Source organism: Nymphaea colorata, chromosome 13, assembly GCF_008831285.2.
Source record: "Nymphaea colorata isolate Beijing-Zhang1983 chromosome 13, ASM883128v2, whole genome shotgun sequence".
Lineage (NCBI taxonomy): Eukaryota > Viridiplantae > Streptophyta > Magnoliopsida > Nymphaeales > Nymphaeaceae > Nymphaea > Nymphaea colorata.
Window position 1 is genome coordinate 5,651,316 of NC_045150.1, and position 20,607 is coordinate 5,671,922.

At 39.4% G+C, this 20,607-nt stretch overlaps 2 protein-coding genes and 1 non-coding gene across 7 annotated transcripts; 1 reads left to right on the forward strand and 2 right to left on the reverse strand.

Annotated features, from left to right (window-relative positions):
* Window positions 1-2,127: 2,127 nt before the first annotated feature.
* LOC116267300 (transcription factor E2FB-like) lies at window positions 2,128-8,317 on the reverse strand. Of its 3 annotated transcripts, XM_050075158.1 has the most exons (15): window positions 7,788-7,909; window positions 7,593-7,661; window positions 5,764-5,953; window positions 5,602-5,661; window positions 5,424-5,509; window positions 5,233-5,321; window positions 5,065-5,119; window positions 4,456-4,508; window positions 4,324-4,374; window positions 4,172-4,235; window positions 4,005-4,070; window positions 3,807-3,883; window positions 3,487-3,715; window positions 3,134-3,197; window positions 2,128-3,045 (listed from the first exon to the last, which is right to left on the reverse strand). In XM_050075158.1, exons 3-15 carry the CDS (start codon window positions 5,861-5,863, stop codon window positions 2,894-2,896), a joined length of 1,146 nt encoding a protein of 381 aa, XP_049931115.1. In that variant the 5' UTR covers window positions 5,864-5,953; window positions 7,593-7,661; window positions 7,788-7,909; the 3' UTR covers window positions 2,128-2,893. The 3 variants fall into 3 exon arrangements, with proteins under 3 accessions (XP_049931115.1, XP_031504833.1, XP_049931114.1); XM_031648973.2 differs by lacking the exon at window positions 7,593-7,661 and having other exon boundaries at window positions 4,187-4,235; window positions 7,788-8,317; XM_050075157.1 differs by lacking the exon at window positions 7,593-7,661 and having other exon boundaries at window positions 7,788-8,317.
* A 2,996-nt stretch (window positions 8,318-11,313) lies between these two features.
* On the reverse strand, window positions 11,314-17,731 carry LOC116267305 (uncharacterized). Of its 3 annotated transcripts, none has more exons than XM_031648979.2 (8): window positions 17,562-17,731; window positions 16,697-16,855; window positions 14,623-15,240; window positions 13,132-13,382; window positions 12,655-13,030; window positions 12,423-12,554; window positions 12,164-12,339; window positions 11,314-11,822 (listed from the first exon to the last, which is right to left on the reverse strand). In XM_031648979.2, the coding sequence occupies exons 3-8, from the start codon at window positions 15,154-15,156 to the stop codon at window positions 11,699-11,701; spliced, it is 1,593 nt and encodes a 530-aa protein (XP_031504839.1). In that variant the 5' UTR covers window positions 15,157-15,240; window positions 16,697-16,855; window positions 17,562-17,731; the 3' UTR covers window positions 11,314-11,698. The 3 variants fall into 3 exon arrangements, with proteins under 3 accessions (XP_031504839.1, XP_049931116.1, XP_031504838.1); XM_050075159.1 differs by lacking the exon at window positions 16,697-16,855 and adding an exon at window positions 17,055-17,255; XM_031648978.2 differs by lacking the exon at window positions 16,697-16,855.
* Window positions 17,732-19,847: 2,116 nt separating this feature from the next.
* Window positions 19,848-19,919, forward strand: TRNAC-GCA (transfer RNA cysteine (anticodon GCA)). The gene has a single exon. It is a non-coding gene; the product is annotated as a tRNA-Cys (tRNA).
* The last annotated feature ends 688 nt before the right edge of the window (window positions 19,920-20,607 follow it).

Below are 20,607 nucleotides of genomic sequence, written 5' to 3' on the forward strand. Positions count from 1 at the left end.
TGATCTTCAATGCTTTCATGCTCTAGGTCGTCACTCCTCCAATTTGCTGCTTCTTCTTCTATCAGCTCTTGCGGTAACTTCTTTAGAAACCAGCGGAAAATTTTACCGCCATATATGCCCAAAAGACCATCATTATAAACACAGGGATGAACATTCACATTAACAAGTACGCATGATATAAATAGCGACCATAGCTCAAAGAGTTGGGCGCTTTCAGTGTGAGTACCTCGACAGCAGGTGTACCGACAACCAACTTGGACATTGCAAGCCTTCCCTTCAGCCAACAGGCCCGTCATAGCTGCTTAAAAGACCGTGGCAGCAGCGAAGACATCACTCTAAGTATCTGCGATTCGAATTTTAAATATACAGTCACTCTCCTTGTTAACCAATTAAAGAAGAAGGTTCTAACAACATTTCATTCAGGGATGAAGTATATCAACAATTGAACCTGCAATAAAACATTATGATAGCATATATACATTGATTATATATGCCGCTGTCAAGGTTTGCTTTGTCTATCGCTTGATGTTGTAAAATGTCGCTTTTCTTGTGATCTAAAATATTGTTAACGTTGTATCATTAAGACATCGCAGATGATTTTCTTGTTGCGTGCTGTTTTTGTTGTCTGGCTTATTTTCTGTTGGTTACAAGAAACTGTCAATGTTTGACATTTTGGTAAGTATAAGAAGTTCTTATCTGTGTGTCACACGTTTATTTGGCTACTGAAGCTATCCGTCTATAGGAATTTAGCAATGCATTTTCCTACATGTTTTGTGGGTGCAATCCAACTAGTTGATTTAGAGGAAATTTATGATAAGTTATATTAAATGGTGTGAGGATTAAATATTTTGTTCCATGAAGTAGAGGATCCACATGTCAAAAAACAAGGCAGTTGAAGGAAAGAATGGAGGATAAAGGAGTTTAAGAGGGAGGTGGAGCGGTCGTGAGGAAGTTTTCAAGTTTTGATAAGGTTAACATAAGTATTAACCAGAAGATGACCCGACCCCTTGGCTTGAATTTGGAGGTCCACATGCAGAGGCCAGTTGGCCTTTTCTTGAATTAGAGGAAATGAGTGGAGTTGCATCGACACTGCTCAGATGAGATTAGGCTTCTATCTTGCCACCGATATGTGTCGGGTAGGGAGATTATAATCTTTTTCTTGAAAATTTGGCCCACAACCATATCCTTTATGTGATTCCGTCGTAGTCTGAGATCTCAGTGTCTCAGCAAATAAAACTTTGGCTTGCCAGTCTCATAGAATTATATCAAAAGAATGTTAAAACGCTAAAGTGGCAGCAAAATTCAAATTGTTGTGGCAAGATATATGTTCTCTTCTGTGTGATCATTTCAAAAAACTCATACCAGGAAGCAACTAAATTGTTTGTCCAGAAATCACTTTGGCTTGATTCGTTGACTTCAGGATATCTCTGCAGGATTCTGTGAGGTTGTTTTGTTGCTATGCTACCTTGCACTTTCGATATTTTCTTCCTTGTTGTGAAGATTTTGGCAATAAAATACAAGAAACCACCTTAGGAGACATTTTGTTGATATAGGACGCATTTAGTTGAACTCGAAACTAAGAAACCGGCGGCTTCTCCGATGATAGACAAGCTGGGGTTGTGTAGGAAAGCCATCAGTTAAATTCAAAGCATTCCGTTTTCCTTGCTTAAAAAACTAAAAAGTGTCAACGTACAATGCCACTAGACCATGCACTTCGTCGTTAGTGGCCCAACAGTACAATAAATGACTAGCCGACAAGGATTACTACCCAAAAGGAAAACGAAACGAAGGACGACTGCAATGACAATGAATCTGCAATCGGATCTCTTGTCAGCTTGTTCAGCAATGGAGAAACGCTCTGGTGTTCAAAGCTCATAAAAACCGTTTGAAAACACAAAACCTGGAGGGAATGCGGCAATGAATGACTGCCAGCCAAGATTAAATCTAGTACGTGGATTCCGCAAGAGGCACCTTTGAAGTGGAGATTCAACCAGATAGATGATAATATATACAGTGTTTTGATTAATTAATCTACTCTCAACATATAATCGGTAAGGGTTTATACAGAAAATAAGTAAAATGTCCACACAATCATGAGCACAAAGAGCTGCAGAAAACATGGAAGTGTGAAATATAAATCTCCCTCTTAAACTAGGTCACACGTAATGATAGCTGCCATAAATGTACAAGCACTGTTACAAGAAAATTGTTCCTTTCCAATTACATAAAAGGCTATAAAATTACACAGATGATGGACATATATTACACCACATGGCAGGACAGCAAATTCATTGAGGTAAAGATCACAAAGATATTTCAGCAAGGTGGAGAGAACAAATTGAGTACAGGTCGAAATCACCCAAGGGCGACTAGAGACAAAGTTGGCACCTTTGCTCTGTGTGCTGCAGATAAAGCAGCAATTCCTCTCAGGTTGCTTGCAACTGCAGCATTCATTCCCACTGTTCCAGAATTGATAGAAAACGTGGCCAAGGAAAAAGATGCAACGAGCATGTCATGAACCCTTTTGAGCTGTAGGTCTCACAAACATCTGACATTCACGCATGTAAATTTAACCACGTTCTCGCTTGTGGAGTTGTGGTGTTGCCAACTAACCTCGTTAGTGGTTAGTTTTGAAACTAATGAAAGAAATTTGAGAAGCTTCAAGGATGCCTTCATGCAACTTCTGCATCTTTCGTTATTCAACTTCAAACTATAAGAAGGAATTTTAGAACCTGTACAGCCAGCTGACCACCATTTATATCAGCTCCAAACCCTACTGGAACAAACATTCAGCAAGGTTGCCCGTCAGTGAGTTACGTGCAGTCATACTCAAAATGGGCGAGCTGAGTGGCATATTTAGGCATTAAGTGGTCCATAGTGATTTGCTCTTAACTCATCTCCTAGTTGGCGTGGATACCTGTGAACTATGTGGCAACTCAACAACACTAGAAGATGGGGTATGTGGCTGTGGTGGTTGTGAGATAACATCACCGATGCCAAACCCATCCACTTCCATTCTATCCATCCCATCCCACATCATTTCAGCTGGAAAGAGTTAAGCACTTAACAAAATAATAATGATCAATATCAACATTAAATAACAGGATAACAATGACCTTAAAAAAAAGGATACATTCTGCCTTCCACATATCAGTGATGCTGATACCAGGATCCATTTGCAGCCAATAATCCTCACTCTGCAACATGCAAATCATCCCCTCAATGTGACCACAAGTATGCTGCTATATTAATAAGGTACAACATGAATTTCTGCCTAAAAAAAGGCCTCTTCAAAATTGAAGAAATGACAAGAATCTAAACAATATGTACCATAGAAACATTCTTGACTCCAGCAGTAGGTTTGAAGAAGGTACTAGATTTATTTGTACTATTATCATTTTATTTGTGTTGAGATTCCACTTGCAGATGTAAGAATTTAAAGCCTGATGCTTTTCAAAAAACCCATACGATGCACTCAATACTTACATCAATGTCTGAGGGGACAATTTTCATGATCCCTCCTACAGAATCATGTGCAGCATTCACATCAGGAGATGTGCTTTGCAAGTCTTGATGCATGGTTTCTGTGTCTGTTGCCATATTTACTTGTGTTGCCATTTCTGCCTGATTAACCATGTCAGCAGACTTTGGAGAAGCGGCAGGTGGCAGAATTTGTTGTGCAGCAACATCAGTCACCTCAAATTTCACGTATCGACTGAACAAAGACAGAAGCATGTAAACACAACTGCAATATATTTCCTAGTTGCTACTCATCTCTTAGAAATAAACAGGAGATAACTGATTACCTGAGAAGGTAAACATCTATTGGTCCCATGGTACTTCTAAGAACCATCCTGTATCTTCTTTGAGGATAATCAACAGCCTGGGTGCATGCTTCACAAAATTAAATAAAGATAATCACCCAAGAAAACCTACAAATAATAGCTTTGCAAAAATAAATCTGGAAACTCATCTTGTAAACCTTATCAGCATAAATCGCTCACCTCATCAGGATCTGGAACTTCCAACGTAGTACCATGAGGTGCTTTAATTGCAATTAGAGTATCCCTCTGTAAAACGGAACATGGGACGGCATAAATAACATTGCAAACAGAGCAAAATGCAATTTCGGTTCAAAAGTTGAGGATAGATCAAGCTACAGGGGCATAACATTAGACCAGTGTACCAGAAAGCATGGGACTCCCATTATGTCTTCCTCTTTCACATACAACAACCTGTGAAAATAATAATTATTGAGAGAAAGCATCTTAATATGTGTGTGCGCGTGCACGTGAGTGATAGAGAGAGAGAGAGAGAGAGTACTTTTTGTTGTTCTCATCCTCACTTAGCTCCCTCAACCTTTCTTGCATTTCACTGTCACAAACATAATATTTGAATTTTTTTCACATTACTTCATCTTCTATAAGATTCAAGCAACATGGCAAATGGTCAGACCTTATACGCTCATCTAGTCTATGCTCCTCAAGGGCAAGGTTTTCAACATCTGTCTGTATACAAACAATAAAAGACTAATCATAACATAATATAGAACCAACGAACTGAAGAATCATTCAGAAAAACAGCTGAAAGACTCAAAACAACTTTAATGTTTCAAGAGACTGGTGGGAACCTATTTCACACCAACAATGGATACCAGTACGGCAATGTATAAGTCCTATTAGCAAAAGCTATAGTAAAGGAGCACAACTTGCAAAAACAAGCAAGGCACCAGTTCAAAGCCAAATAGCTGGTTATATGAATTAAACATGGTGTAGTTGAACCAAAAGAAAAATACTCTTTATTTATTCTCAGACATTGTTCTCTGTGGAGGACACAATAAGAGAACAGTAGACACAACATTTATGTCCTTTTCGCTGATGATATTACATGAGAAAGAAGTGGAGTATTTCTTTGGCACAGCTTTTCTTAATAGCAGATAGGGTTCTTCCAGTGATTTAGATGAAAACAACAGATGCAGGATGAGTCCACCAATAGTATGAAGTTACAAACAGAATTAATTGAAGAAGATTATTAAAAAGATTAGCACTTGAAAACTCTGCAGACCTGTAAACGTGTGATGTCATCATCAACATCTCCAGGCCTAGAAGCATCCAATCCCCTACAAGGTATTCTTATCAAGTTGATGCTTTCGTAAGCAATTTCAACATAACAAAGTACACTCAGAGATGCAAGTTCAAAAGCTTAAACTATCAAAAGGAGGCTTGTTACTACTTCCAACGTATTCTGTTCTTTAACTTCTTTTCTATAAGTCCTATTCCCTCCAGGACATTTGTAATGTCATATATGCGCCTTTTCTGCACCTGCATATCAGAAAATATTGTTAATCAAGTATCTCATACATCAAGGAGATGTAATCAACTTCCCAATGTATGCAGATGACATAGCATAAGTTTGAGTACTACCTCCAAAGTGTCTGCTGCAATGTTCAGATCTAGAACACCGTCTTCAGCTTGCTTCATCAAATTGATGAACTTTTTCGTCAAAAGGCCTACATGGAGAAAATGTGTGAGGCATCTCAATCAGAAGAATCGGGAAAAAGGCTTGATAGAAAGTTCTTCCAGTTTTGGGCCCTTAGACTACCTAGGGAGCTATCATAGCGACATGTCCCTACTGGAGTCAGTGTACTGGCAGCTGGTGACCCTGCAAGCAACGTGGCAATAAGCATTTCCATGTAAAAATTTCCTTGAAACACTTATGAATGCACACAAAGGAACATGACATTAAATTTATCATTCTGATCACCAGCATTTGATGTGGGTGTTTGAGGGCCAGATTGCATATTTTTTGAAACTTTTCCTTTGCCATAGACCTTTCCACCCTTTCCTGATATAGGAGTAGTCATGGGACTGTTCACCACCTCAGTGTAACCTTGACCAGTTGTATAATCACTAGATTCAGCTTCATGTTCTTCTACTTCAGCCTTCCGTTTTAACTGGCAGAATTAATAAATGTATTACACTCAAAGCCAATAATTGTAGAAGCAAAGAGAAACGTTCATAACAAAAACGATAACACAGACAGACAATTGTAAAATAAAGTTTATGGAAGCATGTCTGATGCTCGAAAATGTTCAATAGTCTGAAATCAGACACAAGTTTTCAAGACACTAAAAAGGGTTGACTAATTCAGACTAATAGGTCCGACTAGCCCAAAGACAGTTGACTATAAATAAATAAATAAATAAATGTGTTTATATGGAAATATATACATATATATATAATATATAAAATATATATATATACAAAGAATGCAAATATTTATTTATAGTTCAAGGTTTAGTCAGTTGACCAACAACTACGCTGATTACTTAACTAGTTTGACCAACTAATTGCCGGTGTAAAACATATGACAGCCAATAACCAACTCAACCATCCATCAGCAACCAACTCAATTGAGTAGTCAAGCGACTAGCCAGAATTTTAAGGATTGTTGTCAGACAGGGAAGATGACAATCATGTAATACTCAATCTAGACGAGCATAGTTTTTCAACATGAAAAGTCGGCTCATTGTGAAAACAATCAAGACCATTGATTTAATCATAGTGTCTTTCAGAGAGGATCTCCCGACAGATATGATCAAGAGAACTTACTCATCCATCTAAAAAGTGGTCATTGTCACTATACTCCATAGTGATGGTTAGATACAGTTTTCATAACCATCCGTATAGATGTCACCCTTGAAGATTGGAAGATAATCAGAAAACCCTTCTCTTTGTAAGCATCACATCTAAAGTCAAGGCTCAATCATTTGATCAAAGTGCTCCTCTTTTTATTTAGAGAGACTTTGCTGCCTTAACTACTTGGTCTGTCAGTAACCTGCTTTCGATGCTAAGAAGCCCAAGAGGCCACAAATTCCACACTTGAGAAACCCCTCAAATTTAGAGTTGTCACCTGCTATGCGCAAAGTGGAAAAACAAGCCAACTGCAGGCAGGAAGTGGTTACTATAAACTCAAGCATTGAGTTCAAAATAGGGAAGCCTTCATCAGTATGACTTCTGCATTTGCATGATAGAGTAATGGTGCTGATCTATGTGCAATTACTCCATCATCCAACAGATACGTTTAACCTTTGCAACTAAAACATAGAAGCTTGCTTGATTTCTTGACAAGAAAGCGATATGTGCAAACACTATCTGATCATCCTTACGACGCTATAATCACCCAATCCAGGAATGTTTTATATCACCAGAAATCCAACTCAAAAAGATATATAAACGTCGCCATGCCCAAAGTGGCTACCTAGCCCAAAGCACATACCTTGCGCATTAATCATGTGATAATCAATAATTCTCACAGAAACCGCACGGATAAAGAATTATTACGGCAATAATCTGCATAATACAAGAGCGAACGACGAACTTCTCATTCCTCACCTATAGTTACAACGTTTCGCCAAAAAAAATTCACCAGAGATGCACGTTCAGCAAAGAGTTCGTTACTTGCTTCATAAACAGCAGAATCTATGGCACTTGATTGCATATACATTTGCGATTATCAGAACTATAGATGAAAAGTGATCTACTAATCCACAATTACTACAAAAGAACGCAAAAGACGGAAGCGCAACATACGCCTTCGCTAATTCACCATCTCCGGCTACTGAAACGCAGACAAGGACGACTTCCGTGCCAATGCAAACCCTAGGAGAACCGACACATATCAAAACCCACCAAACAAAAACCTTCCGCCAAACAAGAAACTCCCGCACAAGAATAAAACGCGTACAAGAATATTCATTTCCTCTCAAGCACGGATCCATAACTTACCGGCGTCCTCACGACGATCGCATCCGCTTCCTCGTCTGCCACGGCCCCCGTTCCGCTCCCATCAGGGAAGCGATGATAATCGTTGGGACAGGCAAAAGAAGGCTTCGAGGACGCGAACGGGAGGTGTCTCTTCAGAGGCTGAGCAGTAGGTCCGGGCGGATGCCGCTGCAGACCGCCAAGGCCGCGGTGTTCCGCCATCAGAAGCTTCGCTTCTAAGACTCTCCCTCGGCCTGCGCCAGTCGGATCGCTCGCCGTCTGTCTTCAACTTGGCAGGATCCCACATGCCCGTTGGAATCGGGGGCTCAGTGCGCCGTCCGACGCACTGTTCGAGATCGGAGGCATTATTAGAAAGGCGGGAAAATGAAGAGAGAATACTGACAACGAGAGATCGAGGGGAGATTCAGAAGACGGAGATCGGGAGGGTGGCGATCGGGGAAGGAAGCAAAAATGGAGGGAATTTTTAGGGTTTGGAGAGAGAGAGAGGGAGGAAGCGGGAGTGGGGTGGAGAGGCAGGGGAGGGAAGGAGGGAATTAAAGTTTCGGATAGATATGGAGGGAAGGCGAGAAAAGGCCGACGAATTTATATTTTTCTTTTTTTATTTTCTTAAAAGTACTTTTTTTTTTTTTCTACGTCGCAGTGCGGGAACTTCCCGGGTTTTTTCTGAGGGCTCTGTCTTCAACCTTTAGGTTTATCAAAAGGCCATGGATTTGGAGCAAATTACAAATTGCCACCTCAATCCTTCCATGCCCTTTTGGTCCTTCGCTCGCTGCCGTGGGTTCTGAGATAACGGATGGGATATCCACTCTTCCCATCCAATTTTGGATCGGTTTGGTAAAGAAATTTAGATCCAATTATCATACGATTTGGATTTGGATTTAGATTTGGATAAGGCGGGGTATTATGATCGGATAATGATTTGACCGATTATTTGTGAGTGTTAAATATTATGCTGATCTGGCTCGAGCTGCCTGGCCCGATACTCAGTCTTAGTTTCAATTGAATGCCTCGAGCACTCAAATCCTCCAAATTTAAGCTCTTTTACGGTTAAATATGAGGGTCTTTTGTGTTTTTTAAGGGTAAGTTTGCTCGTAATAATACACTAAAACATGACAACGACCACTTCAAGATTGAACCAAAGTTTCTTTATAAGGTGAACCGCCTTAACTACAACTTAAATTTCCACCTTCTCAATGTCAAACCTCAAGGCCATCCTTGTTGATTGATCCGTAGTTGGAATTGTTCTCATGGTTTAGATCATGTGTCTTTGAGCAGACATTACTACATTAAATGCTCGCATTTGAGGATCCTAAATTGGATCAGACTATCAGAGCGGTGAGCTTGAAACCGAGTCAACCGCAGCTTCTAGAAAAGCAAAAAGGATCATAAAAATTGGTTTAGAATGGTGAGCTGGATCCAAACCCGCGTACCCAGACTTGGGTCAAGGTTGGTTGGTTTGATTCAAGGAAACAATTTTGATCTTTCTTCTCTGTATCATTTGTTTCTAAATTGTCTTCTTTCCTTCATAAGTGGATCTAGAAAATAGTTTTATTAATATATCAACAACTTCATCTTCTATATAAATATATTGTAACGTTTGTCTCCTTTGGCAAGCTTCTCCCCGGTAAAACGAAATTTTTTTTTACAGGAGCACTTATTCATAGATTTCTATTTATAAAGGGGCAGTATGTATATAACAGAACGAATGTTTGAAGAATTTTCATATAAAAGTAAAGAAACATCAAAGGGCCGGTGGCAATTGCCCACACCAGCCCATCCACCTCTACTCGTTAGAAGAATTGAACTGATGGGATTTCAACCTTAGTGTTGGCAATAGATTTATATTCAGCTTCGATGCTAGATCAAGGAACAACTACTTGCTTCTTAGAGCTCCATGAGACTATATTTTCTCCAAAGTGAAATGTAAAATAAAAAGCGAAGTTTCTGTGCAAGCTCCTTTGAATCCCATGTTATAAGGCGGGGTTCTTCAAAGCCTGGTGCTTCAAACATATAAACTCTTCTATCATTGAGCTGTATGAAGGGGCACAAGTTTGTATTTATCAAACTCTTATTTTTGAACTTAAACTTCTTAAATTTTTTTTAAAAAATTTCTTGCAAAAAGGTTAGTTGAAGCATAGATCGCTGGATTTATTCTTGTCGAGTTTCTTCGGAAATATTTGAAATCTCACCGGATTTATTCTTGCTAAGACTTTTATTGTGCTACTACAGTGAAAATAAACGAAGCTAAGGCATTATTACAAGTTATATAAATCTTTTTCCTTTCCTTTTCTACACAACTGAACAAATATGATTCTTTTACATTTTCTTTTCTTTTCTTTCTATCCAAACAATCTTTTATAATATTTCATTTTCATTTTTTGTTTTCCTCCCTATCACTTTCCCTTCGTTGCTTTTATTTTCCCTTCTGTCCATTAAAATCCTATCCCATCCATTCAAACAGGTTGTTCATGTCATGTAGTTGAGATTTCAATTGCATAATTTGGGACCAAGAGCAAGCAACATGAGACTATTTTAGAAAATATTTGTACTCAAATTTGCATGCGGGTTTGAGGTTGCAGAAAATTGAAATGATATACAATGCTCAACAAATAGTGAGACAAAGTCACATTCTAGTAAAAAGTCAGCCGGATGCCTCTTTCAAAAAGCCCACATTGTAGAATATAAAAAGTGATAGTAAGCAAGTAGTGGAGATAGTGAAAGTAAGATGATGTAACATACTAGCACTACAATTAGGGCTGTATAGTGAGTCAAGCTCGACTCGAGTTCACTCAGTTAAGCTTGACTTATTTGTTCTTGAGGTTAACAGAAAACTTGAGCTATAAAAGAGTCGGCTTTGAGTTACATGAACTCTGACTTGATTAAACTCAAGTAAGCTTGTTCAATTTAGACTATCTTTTCTATTTTGTAATTTTCAAGCTTAAAATGAAAGAAAAAGACCAAGTCTATGGAGAGTTGGTAAACATTATGTAAATGTCCCAAAAGCTGCCTCAATCTTTGAAGCAAATCAAGTGTTCCTCCTATGTAAGGTGAGTCCACTCTATAATATTAACGGTGTGAATGTCGCAAATGTGTTACCCAAATTGCACCTAGCTACGTATATTGGGATTTGGATCTAGACACTGCGAACGGTCACCTACACATCAAAAGTTAGATACCCACGTTCGGCTTCGATCTACAAATGAGTTAAAAACTCGCCTAAAAGCCTAGCACGACATCAAGAACGGAGAGATTCTTTAGTGTCCAACACCTATCAATTGACAAACATAAAGTTCTGGGAGAAGGATGCTCAGAGTTAACAAGAATGCAATGCGTTGGCTCCCGAGATATAACCACACAAATCCAAGAATAAACACGATTCAAATAAACAAATAAATACATAAATAATACACCCACGAGGCAGGACGGCTTAAGTGAGACCAAAAACGCCAACTAGACCGAGATGAAACTGTAAAAATCCACAAAAAGTCCACCCAATTACCAGTCTTGAGGAGCTCAGCTCAGGAACATGTTAGATTGAATATCGCCACAAAAACGATATTGTTTCACAGCTTTTTAATCACATTTGAGTTCAACTGATTCTTCTGTAAGGCTCAAGAAATACACAAATTGCATTAAAAAAAAAGCTTGACTTTTAAGGCACCAAATAATTTTCCTCATGTACGATGAATGTCAAATAGAATACACGTTATCACAGGCCTCTACAAAATAAGTCCTGAAAGGCCAATATATTAATTTCAGACCTTCCAAATTCCCACTCCGTTGGGGTCCTTCTCTTCAGATAACCAACCATCAGAGTTTGAGCGACTTGATCAGCCGTTATGTCATGCCCATGCACAACCACCAATCATTTAACTTATGACTACTTGTATAAGAAGCAGCTTCCTGACTACCGTTTATTCCCATTCAATTGTTGATGGTGGCTTTGATGTTATGTCAACAAGAACACGATTCACTTCCCGGACTCCATTGCAGATTTTAGCCGAGACATTGGCTAGGAACTCATGATCAAAGTAGTACCTGAGAAAATAAGAATTGCCATATCAACTGAGGTGTTCTGTCTACAAGTTTGACAACTCAAGTCTATGTCTCGGAATGCAGGCACAATTAGCAAATGCAGGACCTTACATAGCAGCAATTCAATTTTCAACTGTGTCCTATTTGCAGTTATATTTCTTACACCAATAGACAGAATATTGATACTGCCTCTGTCTCCTTAGGACTTAAGGATCCAGTTGTACAACCTATAGAACAGATTCCGTTCAAGTGAGGTCATGCCAGAATATTGATACTGGCAAAGCTCATTACATCAAAAAAACTGAATTGCACCAAATAACTTGGGAAGTGGAAAGAAGTCTCACCAGTCTGCAGTCATTCCATCCTGACTTGTAACAGCTCTAAGAGATACAGCACGGGAATGAGTTCTTTGGTCACCTTGAACACCCACTGTTCTATCACGCAAGAGAACAGCAAATGCTTGCCAGATGGAGTCGTAAAGCCCAGCCTCCTTGATTGACTGAATATATATCTCATCAACCTGAATCAGTGAAAGTACATAAGAACATGAATCTGATGCAAGGAAATGCATCAACATGCTGGTGAATGCCCCTTAGCACAAACCTGGCGCAAGATCTCCAAGTCATTTCCTTCAGTGACATCACCCAATATACGTACTGCAAGTCCTGGACCTGGGAAAGGATGACGTTGGAGGAAAGCTCGTGGAACATTTAGGATGCTCCCCAACTGTCGCACCTATATACAAGAAGCCATCATGAAACTCAAAGCATCTAATGAACGAAGAGATCTATAATCAACATGAAATGAGGTGACTAAGAATAAATGTTTGCCAAACCTCATCCTTGAAGAGTAGTTTAAGTGGCTCAATAAGCTTTAATTTCATGTTCTTTGGAAGGCCACCAACATTATGGTGACTCTTGATGGTGTGTGAATGATTCCTCCCACTGCCTGGTGGCGGACATGACTCAATGACATCAGGATACAATGTTCCTTGAACCAAGAAAGATGGTTTTCTCCCCAATTTCTGCTCCATGTCTTGTGCAAAATCATCAAAAATCGAGATGAACTCAGCACCAATTATTTTTCTTTTGGATTCAGGATCTTCAACACCTTTTAGCTTACTAAGAAACCGCTCTGTTGCATCTACACATGTAACTGGTAGGTGCAAGTCACTCTCAAATGTTGACATGACACGCTCTTTCTCTTTATACCTATAAAGAGCCATATTAGAATGAATAATCCACAGTCCAGCTTCATAAATAAACCGACATCTAACATTCACTAGTCAACCCAAACAGATTTGAAAACTAACCTCAGTAAGCCATTGTCAACGAAAACACAATGAAGCCTATCTCCAATAGCTTTATGTACAATGGTAGCAGCGACTGTTGAATCTACTCCACCAGATAGTGCACAAATTACATGATCATGAGGTCCCACCATCTCTTTGATTTCTTTTTCTTGTTCTTGTAAAACGTCATGGAGGTTCCAATCAGCAGTAATACCACAGATATTGAAAAGAAAATGCTGCAGAGTTTCCATTCCTTGTGGAGAATGAGTCACCTGTAGAGAGTGGCTATAACATCAAGCAGACACTTGAATTATACACAAGAGTGCAAGCAAACATTTCAAACCACAACGATCCAGGACAATAACCAGTCGTGCATTCATAAATCTTGACAAACTGCCGCCAAGACAGAGATCATTCATAGAAAACATATTACTGCAAGAAAAATAACCATTTCAAATCTTAACCACTTTAAACAGCCATTAACAAGCAAAATCAGCTCACGTTTTACCCGTCCTTACTAAGGAAACTAGAGTTTAAAAAAAAAAAAAAATCTTGTTGGGAAGAAAAATTTCCAGGCATGGTTAATGCATCAGATTATCTTTTAAATGCCTTTACAGTGGAAATTATTTAAAAAATATATATATAACATGTACATGAACCTGCATACACACCTAAGCCAGTAAAATCATTTTAAGGAAATATCTGTTCAAGGCTTAGTTTAGTGTCTGAATGGAAGAAGGGGAAAGAGGAAGAAGACAAATGTGCACGCACACTCCCCCCCCCCCCCCCCCCCCAACACGCACACAGAGGAACACACTTAACTTTTCTTGGTTCAGTTGAGTGCCTAGGTTATGTGAAGGTCTTCTTTTGAACTGTAGGCATTATTACATGACAGGTTCTTAATATTTTCTGATTCATTAAGAATGGTTATCTAAAGAAAATTCCAAGATTTCTCAAGAAAACCCTGCAGATTCTAATTTCTAGTTAAACCCATCAAGTCATGCGCAGTCCACAACAAGTAAAAAAGAATAAATTAGCAGGGATACTGTGCACTCAGGCAGCCTATAAGCTCATCCACTTGAAGTCAAAAGCAATGTTAGCATCAAAACCAGTGAAAAAAAGACTCGTATTACTACCAGATCTTCCTGTTTTGGCAAAATAACATTGACACCCTTTCAAAGGATAGGGAAAGGTAGAAGTAGAACCAACAGCCAGAGGCCCAGAAAAAGCCACCTTTTGGACCTTGGACCAAAATTCAGCTGTAGCTCTGAAATCAAAGTGCATAAATTTGTATCAAGCAATATATATCCACAGTTTCACATTCTAGAGGGGGCACAAGTGCATCTTAGAGGAAAACAGCATGCTATAATTTCATAAGCAAAACCTGGTACCCAGGAGCTCCAATTACAGTCTTCGTGGAGAAAACGATTGGAGAATAGAAAGGCACCAAGCAGAATGATAAAAACATGTTGAAATCTTTAAATATCATACAAAAGCATTTTTTGTTTATACCTCGGGGTGATACTGTAGCCCGTAAATCCTTCTGGAGGGGTTCTCAATCGCTGCAACACCGTTCTCCTTGCTCCTTCCAACAACACGGAACCCCTCAGGCAGCCTAACCACCTCATCACCATGACTCATCCAGACAAACTGTTTCCATTCCCCCTCCTCTCGAGGAAAAAGCCGACTGCAGCCATCGACTGCGATCTCCATCCGGCCATACTCCCTGCAGTCAGCCATGCCGACCTCCCCACCCATTGACTGCACCAGGAGCTGGAGGCCATAGCATATGCCAAGGACAAAGGCACCGGATTCCTCCACGTAACGCAGAAAGCCATCAGGGAAGGAGGGAGCACCGGAACAGTGGACCGAGTGGGGGCCACCAGAGAGGATGATGACGCGGGGACGGTGGTCTATAATGGCCTGGAGGGAGGAGGTACCAGAGATGCATAAAGACAGTACATGGAGCTGGCGGATGCGGCGCGTGATAAGGTGTGTGTACTGAGAACCATAATCCAAGACCAGTACCGTCCCCTTTGCCTCCATTGCTTTCTCTCACCTTCCCTCTCTCTCCGAGGAAGACAAGGGTGAATGTTGTTAAGTGCAACGAGGCAAATCAATACGCTAAACCTATAAAGCAAGGCACAATGATGAGTAAGTATCGAGAAAAAAATTGTTCAGTTTATAACATCCAAAAAACTAATATCACATATGAAATTGTTTACTGTCACAGATATAAATCTTATTAGTGAATAAAACATTAACCAAAAAATATACGTCTGGCAAAAGAAATAATATTAACCAGAACAGCCAAAAGATCCATTTCTTGCATACAAGGTTCAATGAAGTGCATGTACATCTTCAGATGTAGTAGAATTCATTACTCATTGAGTTTGAATGTTTGATACCCAAGGAGGTGGAAGACTACCTTAATGTCATGTCGGTAAATCAGTCATGTCATGCATGATCTCCAAACATATAATATTGCAGTTCCATTTCTAAAACTGAAAGAATTCTGGGTCACATTCTCTACAAATCTACCAAAATATATACAGTCAAAAATTTGGGAACATGAGAACTATAAGTTGTAAATTCGAATAACTAATCAAATCACATTGTTACAAATATGAAATTAAGTATACATTTCCTTAAAAGAATACCAACTAACTAGCTATGGTACGAGCCAGTATCACGTAGGCAGGGTATATATTGAGTTTCATATTGTGACAGTTGTTCGCATCTATGACTTTTGGTCTAAACATTTATTTAATAACATTTTGTTTATGTCAAGTTGAACTGTAGTCCAGGAATAGTTAAATGAAAAATATAACTCCTACCAATTATATGATAGATAATAACTGTAGTCCGGGAGCAGATAGCATATAGGGTTATTAGGATCAGATCTCCTACCAACTTTTCAATCTAAAGTCGTATCATAGATAAAGTATTTGAACAGGGGGAAAAAAGACATCAAGAGAAGGTACTAGATAAAACAGCAAAATGAATATAATAAGGCATCATTTGACTAAGCGGCGCAGCTTGTTAACTGCTTTTTTTTTTTTCAGTTGCCTTGACTTAGATTATGCTCAATACTTGTTCAAGTGATGCCCTTTAAGTAAACAATTAGTCTGACATGCCGGGCATGCCAAGAACTGGGTCAGCTTGAGTCCCCAAGATTGCAGAATTAAATAAGATATTAGTCAGCTAGCACGTAACAACTACACGTGATTCACAAATCCAGCAACTATAAATACAAACAACCAGTGCGTATACAATATTCAACAAGACAAGAAAACAATCCATCTAAGCCAAAGGAAGTGCCTGCATTCTGCAATATCCACAAACACGTTGAAGACACAACACAAATAGCAACCGCTGCAACATGAAATCGACGACAATCTGGGACCAAGAGAGAAAAAGAGAGGTAGGGATGGCGGTAGTCGAGGCAAACTGGCCAGCGGTGGGAATCGACGGCAGGCAAATAATTTCCCCGCCGGTAAAGACGGAGAAATGAGGGAGAAGGAAACAACGTCTTGTGACCCTTTCCGAATGAATATGGCGACGAGAGAGAGATTTTGACAGGCACCTGAGGCAGTGTGGCTGGGTAACCGGCGGTAGGAATCGACGGAGGGCGGCAGCAACACGGGCCGGCTGTGAGGACTTCCACCTCCACAGTCCACAGTGAGAGGGTAAGGCTCGACGAACAGGGGTTTAGGGTTTTTCTAAAACCCTCGACCGTTTAAAACTGAAAAAGTTAAAAAATGTAATAAGGATAAAATAGCAACCTTGAAAATCGAGTGCGGTGCGGATACGGGTATGGACACAATTTTAGGATACACGGTAAATATAATATTCTTAAAAATTATAAATTAAAAATAAATAAATTAATAGATCACTAAGTCACAAACAAAAGAAAGGAGAAGAGTGCCAATGCTTTTACTAACCATCCTGCGCAAAAAATTGGTCAGCCCATGATTCGAACACATAATCTCTCATGGCAGAACGAACACAGCCCCATGACTCGAACACATAATCTCTCACTGGCAGACCGAACACTTCACTGCCCTTATCCCGGCCATACTCAACACCACCATGCGATAACCAACGCTCGTCCTAAACCAGAACAGCTCCCGGTAGCAAACGATCTAGGCATCCCATAAAAAAAAATAAAAGAAAAAGAAATAAAGCTTACAGCCCAATCATCCATCCGAAATGGAAGAATGACGATAACACTTGAAAGCTCCACAACCGCGGCACCAACAAATATCGGGTTTCCGTTTTCAATCTAAGGGAACTAACGAAGACAGCTCGACAAAAAGCAAAACGTGAAAAAAACAAAACCAAGAGAAACAAACGAAAGAAAACCCTAGCCCTAGAACGAAGTAACGGATGATAGAGAGAACAAAGAAAGGAGGAAAAAACATAAAAAGAAAGGAGAAGAGTGTACTCACAGAAGCGGGGGAGCCTGAGAGATTGGAATTTGCCGGAAACATGGAATGTGGAAACGGTGATTAAACGGGCGCCAAAAGAGAGGGAAGGAGAGCGGGGAGAGTTAGGCGCCGACGATAAAGAAAGAAGCAGAGAGAGTGCGGCCGCGGGAAGAGAACGACTCGAACGAGGAAGAGGGTGTCGAGGGGAGAAAGGGATCCGTTCGAGTTTTAAAATCGGGTTTTTTTGGATTCGAATCGGGTCTAAAAAAACGTATCCATACCGTATCCGTGTCCGAATTGCGGCATCGCCCAAACCCCGCCTTTAGACAGATGTGAACATTTCAGTAACACAGGGTTTTAGAGTCCATTTTTTGGAATGTTAATTTATTATTGAAATTTAAGTGAACCAGAAGTAGGCTTATAAAATTCCAATCACTACCACATTATCAGTTAAAAGTTTGTTACTTATATATTTAATTTTCTATGAAAAAAAAAAATCTGACTTGGCTTGTGCTTTGAGTTTGTGCACACGTTTGTAGTGGCGATGTTTTTGAAAATGATTTGAGAGGAAGAACTTTTTCCTTTCTTTTTTTTTTCCTTCTCTATTTTGCTTTATAATTTTATAATGGAAGAATGAGTTGGGGTTTTAACACTTCTCCATATTTTGGCTATAGCGTATAGACAAATACAGCCTTCCTTATTGTTCTTATGCTTGTCTTTCTCGTAAACAAGTTTCAACTCGGTTGTGCTAATGAGGGTCGATCTCCAATTAATAAAAAGAAGGTGGGTCGAAGAGTAAAAAGAAAGAGCCATTGACCAACTTGGTAAATTCTCAAACTTTGGCACCCATGCATCTCGTGAATCCTGCGTTGAGGGGCGATTTCGTACTTTCCTTGTGTCCGCATTCAACCTGACCAATGGAGGCTTTTTTCTTTGTGATGATGTACCCTTCGTAATTAAAGATAGTTACTCGGGCGAAATTGGTCATCCTAGTGGTCATCGGTATTTATTTATGTAATTTTGAATAATTTCAGGTGATTTTCCCTTAGCAGTTTGATCGGGGTAGTTAGCCTCGCCTCGGCCCGGTATTTTCCCGCCAAAAAAAACCTTCCCGCCAACTCCCACTAACCGCGTGGGGCCGAACCTTTATGCGGGTCGGGTACGGAAGCGGATCCGTCTCTCCCCATCCGTTTTTCGTGGACATTCGTGATACTCGGATATAGGATCTAGGACCCGACCCGCTTTGAGATGAGAGTGACGACCAGGACGTTGCTGCCAGTGGCCGACGAAAGAGTGAGCTGATGTTCCGGCGCACCGACGTGCCGTGATGTTTAAGCATGGCTGGAGTCCAGTCGGATTCTGTTGTCGATTTAAGAGTGCAACATTGTCGTTTTTTTTTCTTAAATTTTTTTCTAAGCTTTTTTTTTTTCTAATCATTCATGTATATTTTTCATTTGTTTCTTTGTTTAAAAACTGCTATATTTTGCTTACCAATTCACGCTTAAATTAGTTTGGTGAGCATTTCATTTTATCATCTTTCTCATTCTTCCTTTTATCCCTTAAGTTACCAACCCACTTTTGGATCAGGGCTGTTCATGAGCGAATTCGAGCCGAGCCAAACCAAGTAGAATTGACTCGAGTTCGATTTTATTAGCTTGAGCTCAACTCAGCTTGAGTTCTTAAAAATTGAACTCAATTTACCTCAAGTTGAAGATTGGTTTGAGTCGAGCGAATCATTTCGTTACAAAAATTTATTTTTCAAATGAAGAGGCAGAATATAGCCTAGAAACTCCCACATATCAATTACTTGTTTTTTTATAATTTTATAAGACGTGTTATATATATATATATTATCGAATTTAATTGAGTTTAACCGAGCGTGCCCACTTAACTCGAGCTTGACTCATTTAAGTTGTTGAGTTCATTTCTTAACTAGAACTCGGCTCGTTTAATCGAGTTAAGTTTATCGAATGAGTTTCAGTGAACTCGAGTTAGCTCAACTCGTTGAACAACCATAGTTTTGGTACATTTGGGTGACACCTTCACTATATTTAAACTTTACATATGGATGTCATCTCTTGTAGTACAAAAAAAAAAAAAATCACGCTCAAAATTTTTGAAAATGAAGCCAACTACTTACCAACCCCCACTAATATTTGGTAGATGGGCACCGTGATACCAACGTGGGGAAATTGACGGGGTTGTATTGAATCCGATCCCGATCTCATCTTCGAGTGGCAATTTGATGCATTTGTGAAGGTAAACGTACCTACGTTTTTTATTTAAAAAGGATACGAGCATCCTGCCGGGTCCATAGCTCAGTGGTAGAGCATTTGACTGCAGATCAAGAGGTCACCGGTTCGAACCCGGTTGGGCCCTTTGGTTTCCTTCATTTTACGTTTATTCTGCAAAGTGATTTCTCATCTCGCGGGAGACTTTAAGATTTATATTCTAATCCGCTTTCTCGGAAGCTAATCGATAGTGGAAAACTCACTTTATGTAAGAAGAACTTTAAGTAGCCATGGAACTTCAGCCCTATAACCAGAAAAATGGCAGTGGAATTTGCGAAGATCTTTGTATTCTCTTGGACCAAGTTCTTCTACGTTCGCTGCTCGATCTATGGTCTTAAGAATATGTCAGGGAGTTCCTAAGACTACTCACCAAATAGTAAAATCCTAATTAGCATAGATGCATTCAAAAACCACACATAAGACCTCTCTATTCTTATCTATCTTGCCAATCAAATTTTTTCGCATATATAATATTAGTTCATACATTTATTTTTCGTATATATAATATTTGTTGGGCTTAGGTGCTTTCCACGTTTTGGCTTGTAGCCTTTTTCTTTTTTGGGAGAAAATATGGCTGGACAACTGCATCTATAAGGTTGATAAAGAAATCATAAAAAAGCAGATGTAGAATTTGAGAGGCAAACAGTTGTTAATGGGCAAAGATTTAAATTTTATGCAAGAAAATTTTCCACACTATTAAACATCGAAGAAAACTTCCAGAAATATTTTCTAGGTCCAATCAAACATCACCTGAAATTGGAACGGAATTGAAAAAA